The sequence below is a fragment of the Pseudophryne corroboree genome, chromosome 4, assembly GCF_028390025.1.
Source record: "Pseudophryne corroboree isolate aPseCor3 chromosome 4, aPseCor3.hap2, whole genome shotgun sequence".
NCBI classification, from domain to species: Eukaryota; Metazoa; Chordata; class Amphibia; order Anura; family Myobatrachidae; genus Pseudophryne; species Pseudophryne corroboree.
In genome coordinates this window covers 489448653-489466487 of record NC_086447.1, presented here as the reverse complement: position 1 = coordinate 489466487, position 17835 = coordinate 489448653, and the positions used below count along the sequence as shown (strand labels likewise).

The window sequence follows — 17835 nt, the reverse complement described above, 5'->3', positions numbered from 1 at the left end:
TGATGAATCCATACCAGACTGTACTCCCTCGGCCAACTGTTTGCTAAAGCCACAGCCAGCAACAGAGCTGTCCCTGCAAGTGCAAATAATGACTTTAATTTAGTCTCCAACTTACGGTCCGCTGAATCTCTCAACACTGATGAATTTGAAGATCAGTAGGCAAGATTATAGCTTTCACCAGTCTAGCAATATAGGGATATATATACCCTTATATACCTTCCACAAATTGCTATCCACCTCTAAAAGAGGATATGTTAATGTAAAACAGAATTTTAAACTTTTTGTCTAACTTTAATCAGGACTCTTCCAGAACATCCTCAAAAAGTGAAAATACAGGAAAAGAAACTGCTGCATCTTCTATTTGAAGAAGGCAGAGGAAGATGCTGTCCCATTAGGGGCATCTTACATGATCTGTAAAGTGTGGCGAATAGCCATGATTAGATCCACACTATCTACCAAATCCCTGTCCCATTCTGAAAGGTCAATCCAGTCCTTAATTCAAGTCACTTCCTCCTGAGAGGACTCTTCCTAGACTTCTTTGCCTGGACAGATCATTCATGGCCTACCCGACACTTCATAGACCATGTTGCCACTGAGGAATCAACCAAATTGTAGCATTACCTTTCAATTTTAAACTCCCACCCCGGTTCCACAATATTACCTTGACCCACAAGGATAGGTGGCCTGTGAGCTAATAACCGAGCACTGGGTGGTGTGGAAACATTTACCTCTCTCTGCCAATTTATCTTATGGGCTAAATCTGCAACGGACTGAGCCATGACCTTTAAAATACAAAAGTGAACAGTCCCAAGGCGCAAGAAATAAAGAACTTATGCAGCTAAATACACACAAGGGGACCACCAAATCTCTACAGTACAAACGCAATAAACAGAAATGGAGTATAACCAGCGCTCAGTCCTGTTTCAACATAAATGTCCAATAAATGTCCAGTAAAAAACCTTTTGAAACGTATCTTATAGAGGTCGATGGACAACTTGTGCAGAAAGTATCAACTTCTGTTCTTCACTCCATACAATTCCTTTCGGTGGATAATATACCTCAAACAAGATCAAATGGAGATAACATAGTGTAGTATGTCTACAATGAAATGGTATCACCCACGTGGATGTATAAAGGTAAGCACGGTGGAAAGAACTGCGTACCGAAACTCACATAATATATAAGTGAATGACTCCCATAAAGGTATCTTTAGCCACCAGTCGTCAATAATGTGAAGGAACCAATCGTGAACACACCTTTACACAGCGATCCCAATATGAGGACGTACCGTACTCACATTACAGATAACAGAGGTACTCTCATAAAGGTATCTTTAGCCACCGGTCACCGATAGTCTAAATGGACAAACCGTGAACACATCTTCATACAGTAATCCCTACAACGGGACGTACCGTACTCACATGACACAGTTGTACTCCCATAGCGGTTTCTTTATTTTCGTCCTCCAAACATTTATTACTTATTGGAGGTGGTGATATGTAGATTGGATCTCCAAAATGGAAGAATAACCACAAAAAAAAAAAAAGAAACCAAAAAATGGAACTTGTAAAATGACTTTAAAATTTATTACAGAAAAATGAATAAAAAAAGGGGATGACAGGCATGAGATGGAACAAAGGTGTACCTGAAGGGCAAGACCGGCCGTGAATTGCCCAGCAGGAAATACCTAAACCGTCTAATCCCAGTGGTGCAAGAAAAATTCAGTGGTGCTCCCACCTTGAATTTTGGTAGAACATCAAGAACATACATAATGCAAAACCTGAGCAGTCTCTGCTTCACTTTGGGATGCTTGAATGCATACACAGAAAGAAGGGATAACTTTTGCCTAACACTCCAAAAAGAGACTGTAAAATATATTTATTTATTTTTTAAACAATTTTTTTGCTTCCAAAATCTGAGCTTAACCACTAAACGAAAAAATACTCTCCTGGCATTTAAATAAAATGCAGCATGCCTATGTTCTGTGTGTGACTGCGGCTGTATCTGCATACAAAATGCTACATTACATTGTTATCCTCAAAATCACTGTAACGTAGCATTAATATAGCATAGGATGCTTGTGCATCCTAGTCACATAGCGATGCGAAGAAGACGCATGTTTGGCAAAAAGACGCTGGAAGTTAGCAGAGCTGCCGGCTGACTCAATCCAGTCATCTCCTGTTGCATGGCGTATTAAGGCAAGATTAATGAGGACACATCTGTAATACAGGTTGAGTATCCCTTATCCAAAATCCCACATTTTTGGTTTCCCTACTGAGATAATGACATCTGTATACAATAATATATATATATATATATATATATATATCTATTGTCAAAGTCAGAAAAATATCCCTATACACGCTGCCATATTTGCACCTCATGCTGGTCCGTGCTGCGCATGCGTGCGCTTTCCCGTGATAGCGCATACCCGCTGATGCGTGCACCCGCTCGCATCGGTATGCGTATTTACGGTAAAGAGTATGTAGTCGTAGCGTGCGACCCAATCGTTACATATTTTCACAATTAATGTAGTTTGTAGATCATGGTCCCTTTGATAGTTTCTGAAAGTTTAGTTAATATAGAATGTCCCTGAGCTGAGGAATCCCTCTTTGTATTGTGGGAAGGGTCTAACAAGAGTCATGCAGCAGTGTTTGGTACCCATCGGAAGAGTATTTAATTAGCAATATTCCGGTGTTGGTTTGGAGCGTATTAATCGCTCGTGCGAATAGTTATGGACATAAGAAGTTTATGTCCATTTCTATTATTTACTCATACTCAGGTATGCGGCGGGAAACCTAGTTTCCCACCCACCTGAGCTGTTTGAAATCGTCACAGCCCACCTGTATGAATCAACCTATGACCTTTTGTTATGATACAGGGCCGAATTCCGACGTCCAATGGACAATGGGATTGTAGGGACTATGAGATTGCATTGTGTGAGGGGCATAAATAGGCAGGCCGACCATATCCAACTTCACTCTCTCATCAACGGTTTTCTGCTGATAACCGGGAGCTGGATATCGAGGCGCATGCGATCATACCCTTTGTGCGTAAGTTTCTCTCCGTAATCATTATCTTACTGTGAGCCAATTTCTCTCATCTCTCTCCATTCCTCTCTCTCTCTCTCCTTTCTCTTTTCTCTCACATCTCCCCTAGACTAGTATTGTATTGTATTAGATAGTACTGTATTTTGGTTAGGAAGTCTCTGTTATATTGTAGTGTATCATTTGTACTGTTATCCCCTTTTACAAGTATATTAGATATAATACAGTTAATAGGCTTTGGACCCTAAACCAGTATCTGTGTATTTCCTATAGTGTTAAGTGTTCACTTGAGCGTCGGTGACGCTCAAGCAGCTTTGTAGTTAGTCAGGTTACACAAGGTTGCACTTACACCCTGTATTCACATTAAGGTATTCTGTGTATTTCATTGGTATAAGGTTTAGACATAAAGGTATAGCGTTGTGAGCGTCTGCGCCGCTGGTGATCTCCTCGTGGTCTCGAGCGTCCGCTACGCCATAGCGAATCATTACTCTAGTCATAGCCCTTAACGTGCTGTCCTGTGATCACTGGGCCGTGAGCGAACATGACGCTTGAGCGTCTCGCCTACGGCTGAGCGATCGTTACGCAACCAGCGTACCCGTACGGTACTTCTTAAGTAAACAGCGTACAGTGTTCTTAGACTTCATAAAGGGTTGTTTATACGACAAAGGAATTTAGCATTGTCAATTGGGGACTCGTCCTGTCCTTCTCATATCTGCACTAGGTAGATCAGCAGACATTATCCCCCCAGCAAAGGGTGGGAGGTTGTCTCGCAGTGCTGTGCTGACGGGATAAGCGTCTGCTTCGCTTAGACAAAGAGTGCTGAAGGAATCCGGGAACCGGAAGTAAGAACAAAACGCTTGTGTCTTTTAAAACTGTTTATTTCTCTTCTGTCTTGCGTATACACGCACGCATACATATATATCTGCATTTCTTTTTTCAAATTTCGTATATCACTATTCCTGTTTGCCAAATTTTATAGTTGATAGAAAGTGCTAAAAGAGATTTGCTGTTATTTCATAGTAGAGGTAATAGTTAAAGTATAGACCAACACACGGCTTGTCTGGGAGATAAGGCAGTCAGTGTGGTGTGCGGTAGATGATCAGGGATCATCTACATTGATAAAAGTAGAAATTGTGTTACGGTGGATCTTTGTTTTGCGTACACGTGTCACTAACAAAGACTAGCGTACGCAATCCAAAGGCAGACGCACGCAGCGTTCATTACGCAACGTAGCGTCCGGTTACGCCCACGTAGCTCAAGTCACGAAAAGTTGGATTTTAGCGCAAAGCGATAATTAACGCAAAGGCGATAAGTAACGCACAGCGGTAGATAACGCGACGCGGTAAATAACGCAAATCTATTTTTGGAAAAATCTGAAATTTAGTTTAACAGATCCTGCTCCTAATTGGTAACACAGCTGGGCTGAAGAAAATTTCTGCGCAGAAATAGATATAGAAACAAAAGTGTACATGTGTTGAGTGAGTGTGTTTTTATCACATAAGTTTATATAACTTAGAGGTTGAACCAAAAGGAAAGTCGGGTACTCGTCAAAGGACATACGTGTAAGTGACATATACGGTGGCTAGGGAGGCATCCCTGGTTAAATAATATTTGAGCATTAGAGTATAGCGGACCATAAGGTAACAGACCAGGAGGTCATAAGGTAACAGACCAGGAGGTCATTAACAGACGGTAACAGACCAGGAGGTCATAAGGTAACAGGTTAAATAGACAAAGAGGTCCGCTATAAAGGTACAAGAGGCACAACGCCTGGGGTGTTGGTGCAGAACCCATATAGGCCATACAAGCTCTTGCTGAAGGAATCGCGGCCGGAAACATCGATTCCATTGATCTTTCAGTACATGACAAGTAGTGCTTATGTACTGAACGATTGTACCGCACGTAATTGTGTGCAGTAGTTAGTAATCTGACCTAATACCATTAGAGTAAAGTGGTCACAAACGCTATTTGTACATTCTGACGTGATTTGTGAAATTTTTTATTTTTGGAAGGGAAGTTCGCTGGTCACTCAGGAACTATCTAACAACCCCACCTTTACTGGAAAGAGTAAGTGTCCTGCGGGTAACCCTCATATGTTCCAGTAAACAGAAGGTTCCATAGGGGCCCTGTATCGAGTACGCCAGCACCATATCGGTGTGATCAGGTCGTATTGGTCGAGGTGGGCGAGTGAGTGGGGTACTCGGTAAACCGCCACCGCCGGCCTATTTTTGGACAATTTGGTTTGCTGTAAGGGTTCGCTGAAGACCGTGATATAAAGATCACAGGAGTAGTAAGCAACACCTGCAGATTATGGGGGCCAATTGTTCAGGTAGGGGGCGATCAACCTTGGTTCGGGTTGATTCAGAGAACCGACCCGTCGGGTCGGCAAGGTACATCATGTGTGAAAAATACGGAAGTCACACAGAATCTTTATGTGATGAATGGGAGAGAATGACTGTACAAGACAGGGACAAATTCCCAAGAATAGGTAGCTTCAGTCCAGAAGTGTTACAAAATTTAAGGAGGAGGATATGTCTCCTAAAATCAACAAAGAGACGAATTCAGCATCATGATTATTTACAGTTATGGCACCAGGAAGGTGAGATACAGAGAGGTTTGGCTCTGGCGGCAGGATCTGGGGCAGTCAGGAAGCTGATAGCCACAGCCCCTCCTCCACCATACATTGCAGGAGAGAAGTTGATTGCGGAGAGAAACGCACTGGGTTGTAAAACACAAACTCTTAGTAACCCCGTAAATGTTAATGATGTTAACCAAGTAACTCATGCAATTATTAACCCGTGCAAGATGTACCCTGTTTTGAACCTTCCTCAGGAGTGTGATCAAGAAGACGATTCAACAACAATTTCAGCTCTCTCTCTCGCGGCCACCATAGCAGAGACCACAGTAGGCACAACAACACCCACGAGATTAGCGAAAGCCCCTAGCGGAGGGATAGGTGAGGTCGTGTCAACGGGTAAGTACGGCACCATGCACTACACTGAAACAATTTCACCACAAGTTGTAGAATCTACACAGAATGAGGTTGTTAGACTTGCTCCTGTAAGGGTAATAGCAGTTCCCAATGGAAAAACAGATGTGTCTGGAGCCACTCCCATAAGGAACATTGCCATGTACACTCCATTTTCCCGAATGGAATTAAGAACAATAGTGTCCGAATTTCCTGACCCCAGGAAGGACTTAGTTGCTAGCCAAAAATACATCAGGGATCTAGGCAACACTGTAGAACCCAACAACAAGGATTGGCAGATACTGCTAAGAGCTTGTTTACCTTCCAATGTCGACGCAACTCAATTTTTAGCTGACTGTGCATTGGATAAAGATGTACCGCTTACAGACGTGTACAACAAGGATAATGTAAAAAGGATAAATTTACAGCTAAAGGAGTATTTCCCAGCCGTTGTTAAATGGAACAAGATATTCTCCATTAGACAAAAAGAGTCCGAGACGGCATCAGAATATTTTCACCGGGCACTATTAGAAATGGCAAAGTACACTGGAATAGAAGACATTAAGACCAACCCAAACCATCAAGACGTAGCAGTATCTGTACTGATGGATGGTTTAAAGGAAACATTAAAGACTAGGGTACAGACCACGCAACCATGTTGGCGAGGTCTGTCGGTGTCCACTTTGAGAGAGGCTGCTATTGATCACGACAGAAACATCACTAGACACAGGGAGTCGCAAAGTGATAAGTTAATGTCAGTAAGTATACAGGCGCTGACCACAAGGCAGCCTGCGTATGTACCATCGAATCCTGTAAGTAAATCAACTGTAATAACTTGTTATTCCTGTAACAGACCAGGACACTATGCACGAGAATGTAGAACAAAGAGTGTACAAAGATCTTTTCAACCCCCTAGACAACGACACGACACACGACATTGGGAGCAGGGTCCACAGAGGCGGAGTTTTGAGCCACATACAGGGGAAACAAAAAGATATCCCCCGAACAGAGACTGGCATGCCTCTGGTAGTTCCCAGCTAACTCCCTCACAAGTAGTCGCTGCCAGCGGGGTACAGGCAGGTCACCATACCCAATAGGGGTGTGGCCATACCTGTAATCTGCAGCCAGTTAAGTTGATTGCCAGTCTTGGAAGCGAACCAGAGATTGCAATCAATGTAGCTGGTAAAACTTTAAACTTTCTTGTAGACACAGGGGCGGCCAAGTCAGTGATAAATTCGACAGTGGGCATGAGAACCACTGGTAGGACAATTCCAGCCATGGGAGTAACAGGAGTAGTCCAGCACTACCCTGTTAGCAAACCAGCCGAGATTACAATAGGGCCTTTGCATACCAAGCATTCCTTTTTGCTGGCTGCATCGGCACCAACTAATCTCCTGGGTAGAGACTTACTATGTAAAATGGGTTGCGTCATTTATTGTACTCCTGAAGGTGTATTCTTGGACATTCCTGAGAATCACGCTCAGGAGGTACGAGACATGTTAGACTCCCCATCAAAATTAATGTCACATTCCATTATGACAAATAGGAATCCATCCCAAGTAGAAGAGATGACATCTCAGATACCAGAGTCACTTTGGACAAAAGATGGACAGGACACTGGATTAATGGCAAACGTAGCTCCAGTAGTTGTACAAGTAAAAGATGGTAGGATAGCTCCAAAAATCCCACAGTATCCTCTGAAGCCAGAGGTGGAGTTAGGAGTTTTCCCAGTAATAGAACGCTTGCTGCAACAGGGCATTCTAGTAAGAACGTCCAGCACAGCAAATAGTCCCATCTTCCCTGTTAAAAAGAGTGGGGGGAGGGGTTACAGGCTAGTGCAGGATCTAAGGGGGATTAACAAAATAGTTGAGAGTCAGTTCCCCGTAGTGCCTAATCCAGCTGTCATCCTAATGCAAATTCCTCCCACTGCCAAATTTTTCACTGTTATTGACCTCTGCTCCGCATTCTTTTCGGTACCTCTGCACCCTGACAGCCAATATTTGTTTGCTTTTACATACAGAGGAGTCCAATACACGTGGACTCGGTTACCCCAAGGTTTCATAGATAGTCCAAGTATATTTTCTCAGGCTTTGCATGATTGTTTACAGTCTTTCCAACCGGAGAGTGGATCAGTATTGATACAGTACGTGGACGATTTACTGCTGTGTTCAGATTCACTGGAAGCCTCTCTGAAGGATACGAAACAGCTCCTGTTTCATCTTTCAGACACAGGTCACAAGGTTTCCAAAGACAAGTTACAATTATGCCAGACTAAGGTAAAATATTTGGGACACTGTCTAACACAAGGACTGAGACACCTGACCGCTGATAGAATCCAAGCCATTAGAGACATGACACTGCCACAAACCCAGCAACAGATCAGGACGTTTTTAGGAATGTGTGGGTATTGCCGTAATTGGATCCCAGGGTTTTCCATATTGGCGCTACCTTTGCAGGAAATGGTCTCTTCAAACAAACCTGATCGGATTTCGCATACAGACGAATCCGAAGCAGCATTTGAGAGACTTAAGCAATGCCTAACGCAGGCACCAGCACTAGGTATGCCAGACTATGGGAAACCCTTTGAACTATACGGAACAGAAAGTGCTGGGTGCGCAGCAGGTGTACTAACCCAAAAACACGGTGACGCCAGCAGGCCAGTCGCATACTACAGCGCCCAGCTAGACACGGTAGCGCGATCTCTCCCCACATGCTTGCGTAGCGTTGCGGCGATAGCATTGCTAGTGACAAAAAGCGAAGATGTCGTGCTAGGCCACAACCTCACAATCCATACACCACATGCGGTATCTGCCTTATTGAATTCTGCCCAAACCAGACACGTCTCATCAGCAAGGTTTACAAGATGGGAATTGGCATTAATGGCCCCAGTAAACATCACCATAAGGAGATGCAGCGCATTAAATCCTGCAACATTTCTACCAGGTGTGCCTGGTCAGACACAAAGGGTGGAAGGTGAGAGTGATGGGGAAGGAGGATTTAATGCAAAGGAAGATACACATGATTGTATGGAATATTTGACCCAAAATTTTACCGCAAGGCCTGACATCAGTGACAATCCACTGGAAGATGCAGAACTCACGTTCTACACTGACGGTAGTTGTCATAGACAGTCAGACTCGGGAGACTTGTGTACTGGATACGCAGTCGTAGATGACCAAGACACCATAGAAGCGGAACCGCTAGGCCCACCTCACTCAGCCCAGGTTGCTGAACTGGTCGCCCTAACCAGAGCATGTGAATTGGCTAAGGGCAAGTCAGCCAATATCTACACCGATTCTAGATACGCCTTCGGGGTAGTACATGATTTCGGAGCCCTATGGCGCCTCAGAAATTTCATGACGGCAGCTGGTACACCGATAGCGCATGCAGCTCACATAAAAAGGCTTCTAACAGCGATACAGGAACCCGACAGAGTGGCTGTTATCAAATGTAAAGCACATACATATAGTCAAGACCCAGTGTCACTTGGTAACAGCCGAGCAGACGAAGCCGCAAAGCTTGCAGCTGCTACCCCCATACAGACAGACACCACACAACTGATGGTATTTCATACCATCAACACACAAAAGTTGTGTGAGATGCAGAATTTGTGTTCCACACAGGAAAGAGCAATCTGGAAGGCAAAGGGATATGGCCAGGAGTCCTCAGGGCTCTGGACGGATGGACATGGTAAACCAGTGGCCCCCAGAGCATATCTTCCATGTCTGGCTGAAGCAGCTCACGGGCTGACTCATCTAGGCAAGGAGGGAATGTGCAAATTGGTAAGAGCATACTGGTGCGCCCCAGGATTCTCCTCTCATGCGAGTAAAAGAGCAATGTCATGCCTTACCTGTCTGAGAAAGAATATTGGAAAGGCAATACCTACAGAACCATCCCATATCCCACCTGCCGGCGGCCCTTTCCAGGTAATACAAATTGACTTCATTCAATTACCCCCATGTCGAAATTTGAAATATGTACTTGTTTGTATAGATGTTTTCTCGAATTGGGTCGAAGCATTTCCAGCAGCTACAAATACCGCTATGTTTACAGCTAAGAAAATTGTGCAGGAATTTGTATGTAGATATGGTATCCCTAGAATCATTGAAAGTGATAGGGGTACCCATTTTACAGGTGATGTCTTTCAAGGAATGTGTAAATTAATGGGTATTGATAGCAAGCTGCACACTCCGTACCGTCCACAGGCGAGTGCGAAGGTCGAAAGAGTGAACAGCACTATTAAAAATAAATTGAGTAAAGTAATGGCAGAGACAGGACTGACGTGGCCAGAAGCTTTACCCATTGTTTTGTATAGCATCAGAACCACTCCCAGGTCCCCTCTTAATCTGTCTCCTTTTGAAATCTTGTTTGGTCGACAACCGCATGTCATGATTAACCCTCAGGATGATTTGAAATGTAACAATGAAGTAACTGTAAAGTACTTAATTAACATGAGTAAACAGTTAAGGAATCAAAATGATAATCTGAAGTTGGTGATTCCTGATTTACCAGATAGTAATTGTCATGACATTGAACCTGGGGATTATGTAATGATACGAAATTTTCTACGCTCAGGTTGTCTTATTGATAGATGGGAAGGACCATACCAGGTCTTATTGACTAGCACCACAGCATTGAAGGTTGCTGAGAGAGAGACTTGGGTCCATTCATCCCACTGCAAAAAGGTTGCTGATCCAGAGAAGTCCCGTGATAAGGAACAGACGGTAGAGGTTGTATCACTGGAGTGTCTGTTCCAGGAGGACTGAGGCGGCACCTGAGCCTTGAAGACCGAAAGCAGTTGTCGACTCCCCTCTCCCTTTTATTGTTTTTCTCCACTTCCCATCCCCTCTCCCTTAAAATTTCTTTTTCCCCCTTCTCATTCTTCTCCATTTCCTCCTCAAAGATGGACTTGCCCCAAGAGACTGTGATCCGGATTATGATGTTGACCATGATGTTGACCAGAGCAGTCTGTTCCGGCGAGAGTACCATAGAGGTCGAGAGAGGTTCTGGAATGGGTTCCGATTATGATGATGGAGGCGTAGTTTTCCAAGATCAACCAAACCAACAAGCAAAGGCGAGTATCAGAAAACGATCCGATAGCATTGATCATAGAAGAAATTGTGACGGATTGTTAGCTGAAGAAAACTGTATCTGTAGGCTCTGTGATAATCTGGTTGAAGATGGATGCATAAAGAAATGCCAATCCAGTTTTAATATCCATATGGACCGGCATCCATTGAGTGACTATCACTCCTTAGTGGGTAACGTATTAAACCAAACAGATTGTTGGGTATGCTCTCAAGTACCTCAGGGTCATAGCAAATCAGGGCTAGTACCATTTCCTTTAACGTTAGGGGAGGTACTTGAGCTAAGTGGTGGGAGACCGGTGGACCGGAGGTTTAATATCTCCAGCCCTCCTAGTTTGAAGCTCCACCAATACCATGTGGATAGGTCCCTCTTATGTTTCAACATCTCCAATCCCAGAAAACCGGGAAATTGGGAAGTGTCGTGGAGCAATTTAACCATGACCTTTTCACACAGAGCAGATAGAATGCCTACAGATACAGAGCTTGTACGCCACATAGCCAGTAGAGGAAAATCTTTCCGGTATCGATATACCTTAGGAAATAGGATTACTAGAGTTGGAGAGGTATCACCAGGATACTGTGCACATATCGTACAAACTGATACGTGCATTAAGCAGATGGAAGAATTAGGGTCAGGAGATTTCACCTGGAAGGTTTGTAACATGGTAATGTCCTTCTCCGTCCCATATGTTCTCCCCGATGATGCATATTTCATATGCGGGAGAAAGGCGTACAAGTGGCTTGCCCCAAACTCTGAAGGATTGTGTTATATTGGAAAAGTATTGCCTGAAGTGATGACTGTTACACATGACAAAATGAAGGACATACACCGTGGTGCCCAAGCTCCTTATACTCACACTCATTACGAGCACCGAGTTAAAAGACAACTGTCAGAAAGGTTAGAGCATCCGGCCTCTGATCTTATCCATGAATCCACCGGGATTCAGGTTCTGGTAGCGTTAGATTTCACTCGCACCGCTCGAGGAGTGATGAACTATAAATACATTTCCGCACTCGCCAATTTGTTAGATAATATCACTGAAATGTATGATGACACGTTTAGATACACTGGAAGAGAACTTCAAGCTTATAAAACAGAACTAGTTCAGCATAGGATGGTTCTTAATTATCTTACAGCAGTAACAGGCGGATATTGTGTTACATTGGCAACACAGTACGGCATAAAGTGTTGCACGTATATCACAAATAGCACCGAGGATCCGGTAGAGGTCATAGACCAAAAGATGGACGATATTCTCCAATTGAAGTGGGAATTTCGTCGAAAACACAATCTCACCCTTGCTGCTGTAGGTAATGAGCTGACTGGTTGGGTGTCATGGTTGAACCCGCGAAATTGGTTCTCCGGTTTGGGAGACTGGGCTCAAGGAGTCATAATGGATGTTGGAAAGTTTCTACTATGTATCTTGGGTGTCGTTATATCGATTGGATTGATATTTAGATGCGGGCAGGCTTTAATGAGGTGCAAACAAAGTACAAAAGTGATAAGCTTGAGGAGTGAGGAAACTGTAATTAACCTGGATTTGATTTATGACCCAATGATAGAAACCAGAATGTGATGAAAATGCGATTATACGGTCCGTTTCTTTCACCTGTTTTTTTGCTTTTCTCCAAGATACAAAGACCCCCTTGGACGAGGAAGTTGACGAGACGCTATACAGACAACAGACAAGCACCAAAGATGAAGTTTTGACAACCTATGATATGGACACTTGATGAACTTTGCCATGGATCCCCAGTTTCCCTAGTATTTTTAAACTCACGCTAGCCCAACATTTTTTGTAAATCTGATGGCACTGACAAAGCTATTTGCTCATGCCCAAGGAGCAATACAGCGCAAAGAAGACGACTCTCAACAGATACCGAACACAACTTCAACGACAGATGTACATTTCCCTGACATAGAATATCATTGCATTTTCCATAAGTGTTCTTTATCTTCATCTCTACAACCCTCAGGTAATGACACACATAGACGATAGGGAATACAGGCACAGATATCAGCAACCACATACCTCCCCCATTCATGTATCATCAACTAAAATGTGCATCCCCATTTTGTTACAACTGAAAGCCGAAATGAGCTCGGTAAAGTTTGACAGCCCATCCACAGACCCGTACCACGGGATAAGAAGGAATTCAAATGTATACTTCGCAATACCTCGAAGCTTGATTTACAACACGTACGGCACGATGATACATGACCCTCCAAACATGGACTCATACACACATGCTTCTGCTATCACACTAGGTCATACCCTCTTCACACCTACTCCTCTCTCCTCCCTCACCCAACCATGGAAATGAATTAACCCCTGACATATATTTTTCTCCTTTTGAAATGTTTTAGAAGGTGGCAGTTATTATTGACTGCCAAAGGGTGGACTGTCAAAGTCAGAAAAATATCCCTATACACGCTGCCATATTTGCACCTCATGCTGGTCCGTGCTGCGCATGCGTGCGCTTTCCCGTGATAGCGCATACCCGCTGATGCGTGCACCCGCTCGCATCGGTATGCGTATTTACGGTAAAGAGTATGTAGTCGTAGCGTGCGACCCAATCGTTACATATTTTCACAATTAATGTAGTTTGTAGATCATGGTCCCTTTGATAGTTTCTGAAAGTTTAGTTAATATAGAATGTCCCTGAGCTGAGGAATCCCTCTTTGTATTGTGGGAAGGGTCTAACAAGAGTCATGCAGCAGTGTTTGGTACCCATCGGAAGAGTATTTAATTAGCAATATTCCGGTGTTGGTTTGGAGCGTATTAATCGCTCGTGCGAATAGTTATGGACATAAGAAGTTTATGTCCATTTCTATTATTTACTCATACTCAGGTATGCGGCGGGAAACCTAGTTTCCCACCCACCTGAGCTGTTTGAAATCGTCACAGCCCACCTGTATGAATCAACCTATGACCTTTTGTTATGATACAGGGCCGAATTCCGACGTCCAATGGACAATGGGATTGTAGGGACTATGAGATTGCATTGTGTGAGGGGCATAAATAGGCAGGCCGACCATATCCAACTTCACTCTCTCATCAACGGTTTTCTGCTGATAACCGGGAGCTGGATATCGAGGCGCATGCGATCATACCCTTTGTGCGTAAGTTTCTCTCCGTAATCATTATCTTACTGTGAGCCAATTTCTCTCATCTCTCTCCATTCCTCTCTCTCTCTCTCTACTTTCTCTTTTCTCTCACATCTCCCCTAGACTAGTATTGTATTGTATTAGATAGTACTGTATTTTGGTTAGGAAGTCTCTGTTATATTGTAGTGTATCATTTGTACTGTTATCCCCTTTTACAAGTATATTAGATATAATACAGTTAATAGGCTTTGGACCCTAAACCAGTATCTGTGTATTTCCTATAGTGTTAAGTGTTCACTTGAGCGTCGGTGACGCTCAAGCAGCTTTGTAGTTAGTCAGGTTACACAAGGTTGCACTTACACCCTGTATTCACATTAAGGTATTCTGTGTATTTCATTGGTATAAGGTTTAGACATAAAGGTATAGCGTTGTGAGCGTCTGCGCCGCTGGTGATCTCCTCGTGGTCTCGAGCGTCCGCTACGCCATAGCGAATCATTACTCTAGTCATAGCCCTTAACGTGCTGTCCTGTGATCACTGGGCCGTGAGCGAACATGACGCTTGAGCGTCTCGCCTACGGCTGAGCGATCGTTACGCAACCAGCGTACCCGTACGGTACTTCTTAAGTAAACAGCGTACAGTGTTCTTAGACTTCATAAAGGGTTGTTTATACGACAAAGGAATTTAGCATTGTCACTATCTATCCATACATACACACACACAGATGTGTCCACCTTCATCTAGCCTCCCTGCACGTTAAACAGCCTTTCTAGTCACGCCATGCTGTGCCTCCATAGCGCCAAACGACTTTGTGTTAACTTTTTCCACTACAATGCCTGCTAAATGATGCAAATAGGACGCATAAGCATACCTATATTATGTGTGTGACTGTGGCTGTATCTGCATACGAAATGGTATGTTACATTGTTTTCCTAGAAAGGAAAGGAAACCAAATTAAAAAACTAAAACAAAAAAAACATATCATACCTAACTGCATCTGTGTCAAATTGCAAATTAGGTTTATCGATCAGTCCTAAAGAGTACAGCTGATACGCCAAAGCACATTTCCCAACCATGAACTGTGCAGTATTGGTTCGGTCTAAGCAATCAACACAGTTTGTTCGAAGAACGCCAGTCTGAAAATAAAACCAAATTATTTTGGTTATACATTTGTATAATTATATTCAAAACAACGGTCAGAAAAACTTGTGAAGTCATCATTCAAACTTTAGAAATTATTGCAACATACATGCAAAATCACAGATTTTCAAATAACAAAAGGGTTTTATTGAAAACTAGAAAAACAAAACAATTTGCAATGAATATAAAATTGACAACGTAAAAAAATTTTTATTGAGGAAACTTTAGCTTCATTTCCACTTTTAAAGTTTATAATACTATATGAAAATGCTTGACAATGAGAGCAGTTTAACATTTATTTGGACTGATACAGATGTATTGAAAAAGTTCACAAGCAATTGTGCGAATATAAAAAATGTGTAACATGTACCAGGAAGTACATATATAACAACAGATGAAAATAAGATTTTACTTACCGATAAATCTATTTCTCGTAGTCCGTAGTGGATGCTGGGGACTCCGTCAGGACCATGGGGATATAGCGGCTCCGCAGGAGACAGGGCACAAAAGTAAAAGCTTTAGGATCAGGTGGTGTGCACTGGCTCCTCCCCCTATGACCCTCCTCCAAGCCTCATTTAGGATACTGTGCCCGGACGAGCGTACACAATAAGGAAGGATTTTGAATCCCGGGTAAGACTCATACCAGCCACACCAATCACACTGTACAACCTGTGATCTGAACCCAGTTAACAGCATGATAACAGCGGAGCCTCTGAAAAGATGGCTCACAACAATAATAACCCGATTTTTGTACCAATAACTATGTACAAGTATTGCAGACAATCCGCACATGGGATGGGCGCCCAGCATCCACTACGGACTACGAGAAATAGATTTATCGGTAAGTAAAATCTTATTTTCTCTAACGTCCTAGTGGATGCTGGGGACTCCGTCAGGACCATGGGGATTATACCAAAGCTCCCAAACGGGCGGGAGAGTGCGGATGACTCTGCAGCACCGAATGAGAGAACTCCAGGTCCTCTTTAGCCAGGGTATCAAATTTGTAGAATTTTACAAACGTGTTCTCCCCCCGACCACGTAGCTGCTCGGCAGAGTTGTAATGCCGAGACCCCTCGGGCAGCCGCCCAGGATGAGCCCACCTTCCTTGTGGAATGGGCATTTACATATTTTGGCTGTGGCAGGCCTGCCACAGAATGTGCAAGCTGAATTGTACTACACATCCAACTAGCAATCGTCTGCTTAGAAGCAAGAGCACCCAGTTTGTTGGGTGCATACAGGATAACAGCAAGTCAGTTTTCCTGACTCCAGCCGTCCTGGAAACCGATATTTTCAGGGCCCTGACAACATCTAGCAACTTGGAGTCCTCCAAGTCCCTAGTAGCCGCAGCTACCACAATAAACTGGTTCAGGTGAAACGCTGACACCACCTTAGGGAGAAACTGGGGACGAGTCCGCAGCTCTGCCCTGTCCGAATGGACAATCAGATATGGGCTTTTGTGAGACAAAGCCGCCAATTCTGACACTCGCCTGGCCGAGGCCAGGGCCAACATCATGGTCACTTTCCATGTGAGATATTTCAAATCCACAGATTTGAGCGGTTTAAACCAATGTGATTTGAGGAATCCCAGCACTACGTTGAGATCCCACAGTGCCACTGGAGGCACAAAAGGGGGTTGTATATGCAGTACTCCCTTGACAAACTTCTGGACTTCAGGAACTGAAGCCAATTCTTTCTGGAAGAAAATAGACAGGGCCGAAATTTGAACCTTAATGGACCCCAATCTGAGGCCCATAGACACTCCTGTTTGCAGGAAATGCAGGAATCGACCGAGTTGAAATTTCTTCGTGGAGCCTTCCTGGCCTCACACCACGCAACATATTTTCGCCACATGTGGTGATAATGTTGTGCGGTCACGTCCTTCCTGGCTTTGACCAGGGTAGGAATGACCTCTTCCGGAATGCCTTTTTCCCTTAGGATCCGGCGTTCAACCGCCATGCCGTCAAACGCAGCCGCGGTAAGTCTTGGAACAGACATGGTACGTGCTGAAGCAAGTCCCTTCTTAGCGGCAGAGGTCATGAGTCCTCTGTGCGTATCTCTTGAAGTTCCGGGTACCAAGTCCTTCTTGGCCAATTCGGAGCCACGAGTATAGTTCTTACTCCTCTACGTCCTATAATTTTCAATACCTTGGGTATGAGAAGCAGAGGAGGAAACACATACACCGACTGGTACGCCCACGGTGTTACCAGAACGTCCACAGCTATTGCCTGAAAGTCTCTTGACCTGGCGCAATACCTGTCCAGTTTTTTGTTCAGGCGGGACGCCATCATGTACACCTTTGGTCTTTCCCAACGGTTCACAATCATGTGGAAAACTTCCCGATGAAGTCCCCACTCTCCCGGGTGGAGGTCGTGCCTGCTGAGGAAGTCTGCTTCCCAGTTGTCCACTCCCGGAATGAACACTGCTGACAGTGCTATCACATGATTTTCCGCCCAGCGAAAAATCCTTGCAGTTTTTGCCATTGCCCT

At 43.9% G+C, this 17835-nt stretch overlaps 1 protein-coding gene across 6 annotated transcripts in view; it reads right to left on the bottom strand.

The window, feature by feature from the left end:
- Positions 1 to 17835, bottom strand: part of FIG4 (FIG4 phosphoinositide 5-phosphatase) — a 665438-nt gene that overhangs the window by 351534 nt on the left and 296069 nt on the right. For all 6 annotated transcript variants that reach the window (XM_063917119.1, XM_063917117.1, XM_063917120.1 and 3 more), the window contains exon 15: positions 15197 to 15345. In XM_063917119.1, coding sequence (XP_063773189.1) covers positions 15197 to 15345 — 149 coding nt within the window. The remainder of the gene's footprint in view (positions 1 to 15196; positions 15346 to 17835) is intronic.